Source organism: Bombus vosnesenskii, unplaced genomic scaffold (assembly GCF_011952255.1).
Source record: "Bombus vosnesenskii isolate JDL3184/JDL3185 unplaced genomic scaffold, Bvos_JDL3184-5_v1.1 scf7180000013605, whole genome shotgun sequence".
In the NCBI taxonomy this organism is placed as follows: domain Eukaryota; kingdom Metazoa; phylum Arthropoda; class Insecta; order Hymenoptera; family Apidae; genus Bombus; species Bombus vosnesenskii.
Window position 1 is genome coordinate 108,751 of NW_022883144.1, and position 14,838 is coordinate 123,588.

The following is a 14,838-nucleotide window of genomic DNA, read 5'->3' on the forward strand; positions in this document are numbered from 1 at the left end:
TGGGAAGAACGGAACGACGCGTTTCGTCGTGCTGCATCATTTCCCGACGCGTAAGGAAATGCTCGATGCAATGAGGAAGCATCGAAAGAAATGAAATACGTCCCCCGTTCTGCTGTCGCATTTTCACGTGCGCTGCGATAGCGTCCACGATGCGACTTCGAAAGCTGGCGACAAACGCGTCCGACCGACAGAGACAAAAAATCTTTTCCTCGTACGTGCAACGAATGTACAACACCCACGAATATTTCTACGCGGCAGAAATGCACAATTAATTGAACGAACTGTACATGCTTCTAAAGATTGTAGTTTCTGAGCCAAAAAAAATCTAGTAGATTTTCGAAAAATTTCGTGTTGTTCGAGATCTAACAATTCAAGTTATCGAGCTTAAACAGGATAGAGATGCTAGAGTCATGTGATATTAGATGTAGGTTGTTGACAACGAAAGAGAAAGCAACTGGGTAAATAGGAAATACGAAATACGACACAAACATGGAATATCTTTGTAACTGTTGGAAATGTTAATTAGAAAAAGCGGAAACCTATTTCAATTTTAAATTCAAATTCGATCACTAAAAATTCTTACTTTCGATTTTCACAGGTTGTATTATGTATTTGATATAGAATAGCTAAACTGCGATGTTTATTTATATAATTGAAATAAAACCTAAACAGAGATTTGTGTTATCCATTAAATATTAGGATAAATATTATACTTTTCATGTTTTCTATGTTTTTACATATTATATGCGTTTGTTTATTTTTAAATTTCCCATAAATGTATAAATATCCATACTTTAACATTTACACAGATAACATAACGATGATGCAATTATGAGTTATACATGTATACCGGAAATAAAATGAGCTAATTGATTGCGATTTCAGGTAATTCGACTTATGTACTAAATTAATGAGGGCATCCTCTCAATGATACCTAAAGTTGTGGAATATTACCACAGATCCTAATCTTGTCATTCTTCGAATAAAACATCACATTTAAAAATATGAAGAAAATAACACTATCTTTCCTCTGATTAATATTATTTTCCAAAATAACGCGATTTGTCAATCTTCCTTATACATGTATTTATGTATGTATGTATGTACACCTTATGTATGTATATATTTTCATAAGAATGAAAGGAAAGTATCTCCATGAACTGAGATTAATCGTCGAGGCCATCCTGTACTGAAAGATTAAAAACCACTAGGGTCCTATAACGTATCAGCTGATCAGGCCATATTCCATGATCGTTACTTGCAATTTCGATTAGGAGGGATATCTTGAACATACATACTATGCGTATACATAGAAATCATGATAATTCGTGACGAAAGAAAACGTCGAACTGTAAACAAGGACGACGTGCACTCGTGTGCGTATCAATGAAGTACGTAAGTACACGTATATCACGCAGGTGTAACACGTCGCCCGAAGCACTTCGGGATGTCGTGCGAATTTTCACGAAACAGGTGGCAACAGCGCGCAGGTCCAACATACAGAAAGACAGGAACGAGGAACAAAAAAAAAAAAAAAAAAAAAAAAGAAAAAAAAAGAACGAGCGCACGCGTTCGATCAAATAACCAGTACGATAAGGAACGATACAAAGAAAAAAAGAAAAGGCACGTTTAAAAGAGAGAAATAATAAAAGTAGAGATGAGCAAAGAGAACGAAAAGAGAGAAGAAAAGAAACTCACCTTAGGCCTGTAGAACCATTTTCTGATCGACTCCATCGTAGGGCTGTCGAGGATGTCGGCAGGCTCACGGGCGAGTCGTCACTGCGCCTCTTGCGGCCAAAGCACTTGCGTCATAGCGAAACGTGCCACTACAATCTTACCAGAAAGCGTCACACCACGAGACACCAGCCAACCGCATACGAATTCGAGTTCTTTCGTCAAGTACCACCATCAAACATACGACCATCGACGAATTCGGTCGAACTACACATCCGAAACTGAACGTCAAACGTAAATCGCGCGTCCGTAAGACTGACTGACTGATGAGCACAGACTGCAAAGGCGCAGCTTGCTGTTGCGCATGCGCTCGTTGAACATCATGGACGATGTGACGTCATGATTTTCGACAGAATTGCCATCTACGCGTTATATTTGAATTCATTGTTTGAATTAAATAAACGACGATTAAAGTTAAACGACTTTTTTAAATTAAAAAGATTAAAATACATATTATTATGATTTCGTGACAGAGTTTAGTATTTTAATTCGTTTATAAACGCAAATATTGATTTACGTTATTACTTAATCATCTATGTTATAAAACTATTCTATCTTAAATATTGAAATTAATTAAACATTCTTCTGAAAAATTCTCTGAATCAGTTAAAATTGAATTTATTTTAGTGACAAATTTAATATGGGAACTTTGTGTAAAAAGTCAAATATACTAAATATATATAATAGAATTTTTGTATGTTTACCTTAATGTTTAATGTTTAAATCGTATATGATTATATCGTTTAAATATTTCACGAAAAAGATATTTTTTTCTCCTTAGGTTTTAAATTATAAGAATAAAATAATCTGTATATGAGAGAATGTATGTAGATATTTCATATAATAATTGGGTTGTAAAATAAAATTACCAGCGATACACAGAAGGAATTTAATAATATTATCTTGAAATTTAACATATTTTGATCTACGTGACTAGATTATAAAAAAAGCAATTAAAAATGTATGACTTTAACAATGTTAAATATTATGGATCACAAATTATGCACATACACATACGTAAGTTTCACAATTTAAGTATACATTTGGATTTAAAATTACAAATTAAGTTCCAACAAATTTACTTAATACTAAAAAAATTTCTATATATATATGTAAGCCTCGAGTTAATAAAATAGTAAAAATATCGCGGGGAGCTCTACTATACAAGTATATGGATTACATAATCTATAACTTAAAACGAATTGCAATATAATGTTATACAAATTCCTTCGATTATGTTAACAAATTAACGTCAATACAGAAAACATAATTCTATCGAAAAAATAATAGAAACTTATGCTATCTTTTTACTTCTTGAGATTCACATACACGTGTAAAGAAGTGGAATGTAGATTTCTACCACGATAAGTAGTAAATTCTTCTTGAACACTTACAAATGAATTTAAATGTAAATAAATTTCAAATACATTCGAACAGATTCTTTTCCCATAAGTTGATAGGCTTAAATCTTACTAGAGTAGAAATAGAACACACCTTGTGCTTATATTCTCAAGAAGTAACATATAGTGTTAATTTCATTAGTTTGCTTAAAACTTTTTGAAAATAATATATCGAAGATATTTAACGCTATATTCTCTACATCCTACAATAACTAAGTTGTAACTAGATTTAAAAGTTTTATTTTCAAACATTTCATAATAGGATTATTAACCAAGATGCGAGTCATTATAACTAACAAAAATATATTATGAATTCTTTTTTTTTCTTTTTTATTACAAGGCAAGAATTTCAATTTTGGGAATAAAAACTTTGAGGTAATTAAATACCACCAAACATCATTGATACACATACATGAAACAGTGCTTTAGCTCAAAAAGTTATAAGCAAAATGCTTCTTGTAAGCATACATACTCTATGTTCGACTTTTGTGCAATAACACTTTTCCCATGACTGCCAAGGCAGCCCTCATAATTTCGATTATACGTTCTGTATATTTTTCTCAAAAACTGTAAGTAAATAATTGTAGTAAATACTGGTTACGTAACTACAGAAACATCTATTGTTCGATACAAGCATCACTTTACATTTGCTTGAAAAAATGCAAGACTTTCTACTACGCGGGTAGTAATATCAACTCTTTTTTCTCTGTTTTAAATGCAATGTACTACCACGTTTCACTTACGATCTATGCAAACTCACTACTTATCTAAGACATCTATATCACTTGAAATGAGAGTAGTTGAGTAACTTCTTGGTGTATTATATTACACAAATTCTTTTTCTTTCTTTTTGCTTTGTGTTAAATGTTCGAATCACGTAATTGATGAATTCCATTCGTTATAAACATTCAAGGTCATAATTAATACATCTGTAATTGATTGCCACACAATAGTTAAAATATTTCAAACAGTATGATCTAATATATATATCACTTAAAATAAGAAACATCTAAGTGAATTATTCGTATTATTGCACAGTGAAATATATCTGGAAATATTTAAAGCGATAAATGAATATTGATAGGTTTTTTCTTATTAATTACAGATTTCAATAATTATATCATAGTATTTTAGGGATTGTATTTAATTTAAATCTTCTAAAATATAAGATACTGATTTTATCGTTCTTTTAATACTTAAACGATAATATTAAATTTTATAAAATACACAGGCTTTAATTAAAAACTTCATCAATAAAATATTGAACGTATGTATAGATATATTAAACAATTAGAATAAATTTTTTACTAAAATAAGGTTTCTCAAGTTTTTTTAGGCACAAAGTAGATACTTATCATAAATAAAATACCGAATGTATAATAGAGAGTTTCGATATTTGCTTTCATAAATACTCTAAAAGTCAGACTAATTATATCGTATAATTAAGATAAATTGTTTAATCAAACGTGTAATTTCCAAAGTTATAAAAATGTTCAAATGTATTATATTCAAAATCATTTCGTAACGATCGAACATAATATCATTTAACAAGACTTACGGGATATAAAAACATCAACGTGTGAAAATTCTGTGAAATTCCTTATATAAATTCCATTGGCGAAAAGTTTTACAGAGAAAAGTCCTTAAAAATTCTGTAAATCACATACAGTTTTGTTTTGTACCAATATTACTTCTACAATGCAGCTCAATACAGATTAATATAACGATATAGAACCACCAGCGAAAACATTAATGTGATTGAATCGATACTATTGTAATAATAATGCTACTGGAGAAACATAGTAAGTATTTTCTGCATTGTAAGATAAAAACTTGACTTTTTGACGTAACTGTAATACCATCAATTCAATTCCTACTTAACCAGAAAGATCGACCACATCTCCAGTTAGCATTCAATATCAAATTGCTTGAAAAATAATGTTAGCATTAATTAATGTATTCAATATTTAAAATGCGTGGCATGAAAAATAAGGACGTGAGAAAGAAATATCTATTTCCTAATATAAATGCCGGTTATCCGCTGGCATTGTCACAAGAGAGACTATAACAATCAAATTTAGCAACGACTAATTTAAGACTTAAGTTTAAGGCAAAACAGTGCAATAAACTCCATACTATTTATACATAACTTCAGTGACCAATAGACCACAACACCGTGGAAAAACGGTTAAAGAACGGTTGGTTTGTGTGATGATAAACTCGTTGTAAATTCAATAGTGCTAACATACGACAATAAACTGATTTACTAAAAACAAAATTATTTAAACAAGCAGAAAGCCACGTATGTGGCTACACGTATGAAAATAATTCTCTACTGTTATACAATCAACTTCTACCATCTACGATGGTATATACAAATTTTGACAAAAACACATCGATGAAAACAGAATCTCACATCAAAGAGTTTCAATGACGATCTAAAGGTGCGACACAAATGCACAACAAGTTATATAGGTAAGTAGATGGCACATATGCTTGTGAAATAAGAAAAAGAAAAGGAAGATAAATTAACAGGCTACTCGCTGTAGCATTAGTAACTGGATAAAAAGCAGGAAAAATGTACTCTCTTACATACGTGCTGTTTTTTTAGCCAACTTAAATGCAAAGGTTGCCGTGAGTCGTGAAAGGATAAATCGTTGGCAAGATGAAAAACTCTTATTTTCGTTGACTTGAATGCGTGTTACTGAGATTGGAGAATCGATTGTCCTTTTCCTAAACACGTTGCTTAACTAAATCCAAACTGCACTTTTCGGCACTGACAGAGCCATTTAATTATTCGAGCGTTACGTTCGACGATGCTCGGTGGATCGTTAACCCTCTGGTTGGAATCATCGTTACCCATACCGACACTGCAATCATTGTTCTGCCATTGACTACTCTGATTCGTTTGGTTGTTCCCAGCCCACGAGTAAAGACCTAACGCTGAATCGACCGAGCTAACGCTATCAAAAAATACAGGAGACGACGACTTTGAATCTGGTTTCGTGATACGTTGATAATTTTCCGAATCGAGACCTAAACAGTCAAAGAAGTTTTCGAGTTGGGTGATCGACCGAGGAGGCCGTGCAGGTACTTTATTGGATCGACCATTATCCTGACGCCAATAACGATCGCTAATGTCCGATTTCGATCTCAGAATTGGTCGGCCGCGACCTTCTTTCCAGCCATCGGAAAACCTAAGGCAGAGATACAAACTTTTATTATTATGTACTTTGACTAACAAAAAGGGAATATTAAAAATATCTTGTATGAAAAACACTGAACACTTAATTCTTTAAATATTTAAATCTTTTCGTATTTCTGTTTTCACACAGGATACCTTTGATATCTTTAATATCCTTTGAGTGCTCGAATTTGTCCAATTTTAAGAACGTACCTTGAGTTGCATGTCGGACTATAATCCGTTTGACTGTTGCTGCTCTCAGAATCAGGACTGTATCGCCTTACGACAGATGGTGGGGTACCGTTAGCGTAACTACCTCTTCTTGAACGATCTTTTTCCGTCGAGTGTTGAGTAGATGCACCGCTGTCACGACGTATATGACTCCAGCAATCCTGAAGCAAAATATTTCACTCCATGAATAGCGGTTTCCATTTAACGTTACGAGACATCTTTAACTTTCAACTAAACCTGTATTACTGGCGGAGGTTCGCTACGAGGTGTACAATGTCCGGACGATCCTCCGGAGTCTCTTGCAGTCGCTCCATGACTTAGCTTGCTGGAACCTGATGACTTTTGCGTTCGACCACCGGCAGATAATACGCTACTCGCATCACCACCACCTGAACCTAACGAACGTCTGATGTGTCTAGAACTGGAATAGTAATAACTTACATGAGAGTAATAATTTTATGTTTCACAAATGTGAGGCGCACTATGCGAAATTTTTTATTACTTACAATTTTTGTTCTCAAGTTTTAAAAATATTTAAAAATTAAATGAAACTAATTCTGATATTATCTTTAATTTTCAGTCGAAAGAAATAAATTGTTCTTATAAAGATATTCAAATGACATAGTATTGTTAAAATAATAGGAACAAAATAATATGTAGTAGCACTATAAATAGCTATATTTTTTTAGAATATTATTAGAGCTTAAAAGTGCAACTAATCAAATCTCATAAATGGTTTTCAAAAGCACTTTGTAGACCCACTTTCGGAAGACCTAAACAATACTGTGCATAAGAAATTAAGTAGAAAAATGTTCCAAACAACCCGTGAATTCTATAATTATATTTATCGGAGTATACATGTGAAAATATTTTGAATACCTGCGATAACAGACTGCATCTCGTTTGAAACTGTGCTCTGAATAATCCGAACTAGTTTCACAATCTGGGCAATTGCTCGAAGATTGATGATGGCCGGATGGCTTAGATGATTTGGTCGATGCACGTGGCGACAGGGACGCCCGTCGTCGCGTGCTAGTATGGAGGTCAGGCAAAGATTTGTGACACACGGTGTTTTCCACCGACTGCGAGCTGGTGGACTTCCTCCCGGTTCTTCCGGATGTATGCGAATGTGAATTGCTGCGGCCAAACTTGAAACGAACATCTTGCGAGCAGTGCTATAAAAATGATAAAAATAGAATTTAATATGGGCTTATGGTATATAATTTCACCGTAAAAAAGTGTATGTACATGTATTTCTGAAACGTTTTGTTGACTGCATTATTTTGTAATTGTTGCTGGACAATTTTGGGTCATTCGATTTAATAGTGCAGATACAGTTCCTCCTGGTGCATGTTCTGTATATCAGATTGTTTCAATTTGGATGCATGATAAAATTCTATATAAATCGATTAAAATTACAATTAATACAAAACATACAGGGATTATCACAAATAATTGGCGAACATCGATTTATTCCTAATTTTTTAGAAGTCGTGTACGTAGTGTGAAATAGAGACATCGATCAAGAAATAAAGTATATCTATATTATTATCTTCTTTTTAACTGCAACTTGTATTCCAAATATCTTAAAAGTATCTCATCTCCTGAAATTACGTGAAAAATTAAAGTCTAAAACTCTAATTATACGTATTGCTTGATCCCAAATTTTTAGAAGTTACATGTGTGGAAAATATTAATCAGAGAATTTAAAACCATAAGAGAAATCAATCAAAATGATCGATAGAAATCCCATACCAGTTTCCCAACAGTTTGATCATCCATGCTGTGCACGTGTTTAATAAAACAGTGGAGGAATATGTCTTCCGTGTTAAACTCGCGAACACGCGTATGTACAACGTCCGGTTCCTAACTCCGTTTCCTGTCTCCGACACTTCCATAATTACGATTCATCGCAAGGAAGCGTGCATACGTATTCATGGATAAAACGTACGAAGGACAATAATATCACATATCGGCGATGAATTAACAAGTATTGCAAGACATTTAAGACAGTTACACTATCGTGAAAAATTATATCGCTTATCGTATATCTTTCTACTATCTTGTAAAGTAGCATAATTTTACGTCAGCAACAACGAATATGTTCATAAATTCAAAATCTTTCAACGATAGTGTACACGTGTACGTAAAACTATAGGATATAAAAATACAATAAAATTATTGCAGTGCGTAAAATATTCGGAATAAATCACAGCGAAACATTTCAGACGGAAGTAAAGGTAAAAACTAAATCACGACTCACGTCGATCTTCGCTCGAACACGAACTATATGTATTACACCGAGCTAAAAATATATATGTAGATTATACAACTGCAAATAATCAGTAATTTTGTTTTACAAAAATGAGGACAGCTGAGAAACGAAGCAAATTATAAAAATTAATATACAGCGAGGTATATAACAAGGAACGCGTCTGCAACGAACTGATGCTACAACAAACAAAAATCTAGAATCAATTACGTGTGTAGTTCGTTTTGAGATACCTCACTGTATTTTCAAGATTTACTCAAAAGTACGAAGATTTTACCTTTATGCGGTCTTCCTCGCGAAGATTAGGTGACAGACTGCTAGGAGAATATCGGAATTTCTCCTCCTGTGGGATACCATTCGCCTGGATGATCGTCTGCGTTGGACTGTCAGGAAAGAATACGTTCTCCTTGCTATCGGTATTTAACAACCGACGTAATTTCGTCTGCAGCTGATCTCCGCCGGTGCTGCTCGGCGGCCCTGAAATCGTGCGCCGCTGCGGAACAGGAACCAGACGTGGACTCTTCGGTGGCAGTGCGGGTGGCAGTGTTTGTTGAGGACTCAGAATTCCGTCCGCTATTCGACAGAGACGAAATAAATTTTTACGCCACATAATTAATTTCGTCAACTGTTTCTGGGAAATTTTCAACTTTAAGCGAAAAACAGAAATTCTTTTGTATTTTTTTCTTACTCGTATATGTATAATTGAATGGCTACTGATAAATGTATTTCAATAAATATATTAATTTCAAAATATATCTCAATAAACATATTATGAATAAAAAAGGATAGTATCCCATTTAAAAAATTAACTCGACCTTCTATTATTCCACTTACAAAAAGAATAATTTCTTTTTAGGCTACATCGTGTTCTCCTTCATTTATAAGAACATCTTTTTTATAATATCATTTTCTTCAGATATTTGATGGTAGTTAGCTAAAACAGACACACATTTTAGCTTGTTGACAATTTTTGTAGATCTGTACACGCTTTTAGAAATATTCACGCCTAAGCATCTTTTAACACGACATTTCCTGCAACTTTCATCACGTGGAAATAATTCACATGAGAATGTGCAATCTTCTTTTTGGAGGGTTTCGCAATGAAATACGCTACCTGGACAGGATTGGTCTGTTGGAAGTAACGAGTTTGGACATAGCGATATCATGTGTCGCGTTGAAAGCAATCTACAAGAGGTAATCACTTAACGGCCAGATACAGAATGTATCCGTTGATTTTAGTAAGAAGAAATACAATGGCTCCACATCCATTTTTATGATTAATGTGCTTAGGATGGTTTTAAAATAGAAGCTGAATTATGAACGTAGGCAATAGAAATAGTTGAAGTTTTATGAAAGTTCTGTTAGTTTCATTGAAAATTCTGTAAACATTTATTTCGTGTTTGCTCCTTGATCGATAATTACAATTTTCTCGTGAGATCGTAATGAGATATATTTTGTAATTTTTTAACTCGACGCAGCGAGCACCTTACTTGTACACCTGCATTAAGCAAAACCGTTGACGGCAAACGACTCGTTCATTTTCCGGCGCGCGACCGAAACGGTAAAAGTATGCTGCTAAGAATACCACAGCCTTCGGCCGCAAAGGATAAAGTAAAATCGCACGATTATTTAATCCACGAAAAGTGTCTAATGCCAGGTAATACTCCGGCTGTCGAACGCTAATTTGATGATCTTAAAATTATTTACATTTATAATAGTTACAAATCTCTGTGAATAATTTTCATTTCTGTGAAAAACAAAGTATCTATTATTATCCACTATTATTTGTTTCTTAAAAATTATTTTTATCGCCTATCTTCGAAAGGCTTTGATTATTTCATATCAAAATACGTAATTTCTTTTAGCTACCAGGTAACATAGTCAACACAAATTTAAAAAAAACGAACATATCACACTTTTCTCAATATTATAAGATAGCTTTCGAATATTTGGTGTCATTATCCAATTTAATTTTTGTAACTTTTGCGTATTCCACGCATTTTATGAATAGTACAAAGGAAGAACATGCCTGGAAACAGACAAACGTGAGGAAAAAGTGAGGTGGAGAGCAAAGTTAAGAACAGAGGATTAAAAGACAACAGAGAATTAGCTGTAAAGGAAATCAGTAGCAACGAAACGAACAAGTAAAAATCTCGAGAAACGATTACGGAAGCATGTACAGGTATCCCCATAAACACGATAGCCAAACTCGTTACCGATTCCCATTCAGCTACAGTATAACATCCATGAGAAAAGATCGAAGAAAGCTTTCGAAAGTGCTCGGACAACCACTTACAGCAATCTCGTCGATGGCAAGTTGCCCGGCAATGAAACGAGGAAGCGTATATGTAATACCGACACATTGGTACACATATATGTGTCTGTAGTTGCGTACAACTGTTAACAGCCATGCGCGTTAAATCGATTACGTGGTCAAAAAGGTGTATACGTATACATCGAAAGGTGTATATAGTGTATAGCATCGAACTTTTCCAAGAGACTTACGCCTGTCCTGTTCGTGGCACGATGCCCAGCAACAAGGTGGCGTCATCGGAGCAGGTGGCAGCTGCGACGGCGACGTCGGTTGCATCGAACAGGTCGACGTGTTCCCGCATTTCCTCAGCAGCCTTGGAGGAGCGCTCGGAGCGCTCAGCTGCGAGACCTGAAGATGACCACTGTTCTTCAGCTCTTGCTTCCGGTCCAGCACGGTCTCGCTCTTCACGTAGAACGCCTTCGTCTCCTGGAGCAGTTCCACCGCGCTCTTCCGCTTCCCTGTAGCACGTGACGAGGAAACCAGACGGCTGTAAGTGACACTCGAGTAAAAACGGTAAATAGCTCGCTTCCTGTAAACGGATACCGTCCAACCAGATACCCGCCCGACAGGGTTGAGCCACGTGCGCCGGCACGAGTCTCTTTCTAACTACGCCGGACCTTTGTCCCTGCTTACAATTACAGCAAATCGCTGGTTCCGACAGGGAACAGTGAGGAATCTTTGGTGTTCGAGGGAGTATTTCCAGTGGAAAATTACGTTTCGGTTCTTTAGTATGGGACTTTTTTCGCGATTGGACAGGATGTTGCGGGAAGTTTAATACAACAGGATATATAGGGTTATTGTTAAGGATACATTTGTACTTTTGGAGACTCTGGGCGCAACATCGTCACAAAGTGTAATTATGTTTTGAAGTTATGTTGTAAAACGAGGCTCCATAGAGAACGAAGCTCAAGCTTGCGCATTGATAAATGCAGCCTCCGATTATTTTACGTGTAATACGTAGAATAAAATCTGTTCATTTGAAGCTTCGTTCTCGAGAACATCGAGTTTAAATGTACATATATTTAATAAAAAATTAATTCAGCGTACGAACTCGATTTTCCTTGACTTGTTTTCGTACGTAGAATTGACGAGTTAGATATTTTAATTCTTTTAAGGCATTCTGGCTCCTAAATTAGTGACTCAAAGGGAAACTAAAAATTAACATGAAACTGTATCATCGATAAATCAAAGTCTTCGTCAGAAATATGATCCGATGTCATAAAACACCGTGGAAATTCCTGTGTAATGATCTTCTAATGCGATTGAAAATTAATTCTAATAACGAAAGTATTCTAACGATGTCGGAAGCGATTAGTAACGGAATGAGTTCACTTTGCGTGCTATAGAGAAAATTTTATTGGTGGTTCAATAACTGTAAATTCGAATTCTCCATTCCCTTTTCTCGACTCGTCAGGTAAAAATGGCTATTAGTAGTAAGAGGATTAGTGGTTCGGATAATGGTTGGTAATGATGCATGTACTACTTGATACTGCTTAGTAAATTGCCAATCTTTTTTGTATAACGGTCACTATACAGGAAATATTTTTGAGCCTATACGTACATATTAATCTCCATAGTAGAATCTCCATAGTAAACTGAAATATTCAGCAAATTTTCTATCGCAAATAATAATATTCTAAATAAACACGAATAATTCATATACCATTCTATAACTATTTAATAGCTGTTTAATTATTATTTAATGGTTAGTAGTCGTTTAATGATTACATTTAATAATAATATATTTAATGATTAAAACATTGTTATTCGCAGAAACTCGAGAATAAAACTTTTAATAATTAAGCAGACGAGCTAATTATTAATTTTAATCTCTGAATGAATATTATATATTTCAACGTTTAGTAATTTGTTAAATAGTGGACTATTTTCAATAGTTGACAAATTTAGTAATTATAACTGTGTTTATTTTTTCTTAAACCGGTTTCGCAAATATTCGCAACGGAAATGACTCTTGAACAATGTACGATGAGTACACGCAATTCCAGTCTAATTAGCCAGTTTTAGGGGCAATTTATCGTAAGAAAAGCATCATTAGTGAAAATAATGAAGACAAAATCTGAAATACAGAATTAACGCATTAACAGAAATATAATATTAAAGTCCTTCTACTAATTCTATTAATTATTTTAAATTCTGCAAGATTATTTCAACCAAATTATTGACCTGTATCCATATAGTGTTCGTAAAAATTTGTATTTATATAAAATATATTTTATTCCAATCCATGATATCTTTTAGAGAAAGAGTTTTTACAAATTCAATCTTTTTCAAACTTACGAAAATGTCTTCATCTAGAAATTATTATTTGAACCTGCGGTATTCGACTTTTTTATATCTCAATATCTCTTTAATTTCAACGGAGAAAAGACTTTTGATATTTTAAGGAGATCATTATCACATAACCGAAACGAAAAATCACGTATATCAATAAAGATTCTGTAATATTTTCTTCGAAATTAAGAAATTTTTTTAACGATGTAAAACTACGGTTTGATCGAAAATAACCCAACGGATATAAATAAAAACTTGTATGAAATCATGATTTATGCTCTAGCATATAATTTGTAAATCATATTTTTCTGCAGAAATCATGGTAGCATTCATCCTTCATCAGAACGTATAATATTCAGCTGTACAAGGAAACGCTACACACATTGACCTGCCTATCCATAGACGTCGACTTATAATATTTTTAATTATTTTCAACGAACCGCATATCCTGAGCTCATAACGTTTAGATATTATACGTTACAGACGAAAAACTTTGCATGCGTCATTGAGAAATTTTAAAGATAACACACCTAAGTTATCTTTTTGACGAGGAGTGTACTTATATATATATATATATATATATATATATATATATATCCACAGATACATAAAGCAAAGAGTATGTTAAATGATTCGTACAATAAAAGTGATATCCAATGATTACATTTAAAATGTTTACTTAAGATGAAAAATTTATAATAGCTAGTAACTAACTTATTCATAAAGAAACGAAAAGTGAATTAGTTATACGATTATTCATATTCTATTTTCCTTTTAAAGGTTTCTCAAGAATGTGAAATATGCATGGAAGCTATCTGTAACCAGGTACACCCGTCTTTTTCACCTGCAATGTGATATTGCAAATATTCCTTCAGCGCTTATGCGTTTTCTCGAAGGTATATCACAACTATGTGAAAAAAAATATACTTGAGGTAAAGTATTGACACATTTTATTAATATTATATAACAACGGTAACCTCGAGTATTATGAAATTACAAGCAGTAAAAAGATATCCTATAATTTAAGGTACTAAATTAATAAACAATTTAAGTTATCGTTTGCCAAGTTATAATTTAAGTTTATCGTTTGCTATGAATAATGTAATAATATTTACACTATATATATTCTCATTGTTATGATATAACAATATTATACAAATAGCGAGAACCTATGTAATAGTACGAGTATATACTAAACTGAAGGTGATGCAACGTGAATTACTAAAGTTAACATTATATAACAAACCACAAGCGTAAATTCAACGTACAAGCGTCGACTGAAATCGTGGAGAGAGGAAGCATTTCACCTGTGAATCGAACTGTAATACCTATTTCAAAAACCTCGCAAAATATTATGAATGCAGGCAGCGTTGTCAATAGTTTCACTTTAACATAATTTCCGAATAGCCAC

The 14,838-nt window shown here is 33.7% G+C and overlaps 2 protein-coding genes across 7 annotated transcripts in view; both read right to left on the minus strand.

Annotated features, from left to right (window-relative positions):
- Positions 1-2,012, minus strand: part of LOC117238700 (lateral signaling target protein 2 homolog) — a 47,273-nt gene extending 45,261 nt beyond the window's left edge. For all 3 annotated transcript variants that reach the window (XM_033503824.1, XM_033503825.1, XM_033503823.1), the window contains exon 1: positions 1,699-2,012. In XM_033503824.1, the coding sequence (XP_033359715.1) occupies positions 1,699-1,734 (36 nt within the window). In that variant the 5' untranslated portion in view covers positions 1,735-2,012. The remainder of the gene's footprint in view (positions 1-1,698) is intronic.
- Positions 2,013-4,720: 2,708 nt separating this feature from the next.
- LOC117238703 overlaps positions 4,721-14,838 on the minus strand; it is a 50,310-nt gene continuing 40,192 nt past the window's right edge. Inside the window, exons 3-9 of one of the 4 annotated variants that reach the window (XM_033503827.1) lie at positions 11,327-11,593; positions 9,099-9,394; positions 8,813-8,854; positions 7,429-7,724; positions 6,787-6,970; positions 6,532-6,710; positions 4,721-6,331 (exon numbers count right to left, since the gene is read on the minus strand). In XM_033503827.1, the coding sequence (XP_033359718.1) occupies positions 5,881-6,331; positions 6,532-6,710; positions 6,787-6,970; positions 7,429-7,724; positions 8,813-8,854; positions 9,099-9,394; positions 11,327-11,593 (1,715 nt within the window). In that variant the 3' untranslated portion in view covers positions 4,721-5,880. Of the gene's footprint in view, positions 6,332-6,531; positions 6,711-6,786; positions 6,986-7,428; positions 7,725-8,812; positions 8,855-9,098; positions 9,395-11,326; positions 11,594-14,838 lie in introns of all 4 variants that reach the window. The other 3 variants (XM_033503826.1, XM_033503830.1, XM_033503828.1) reach the window with 3 other exon arrangements.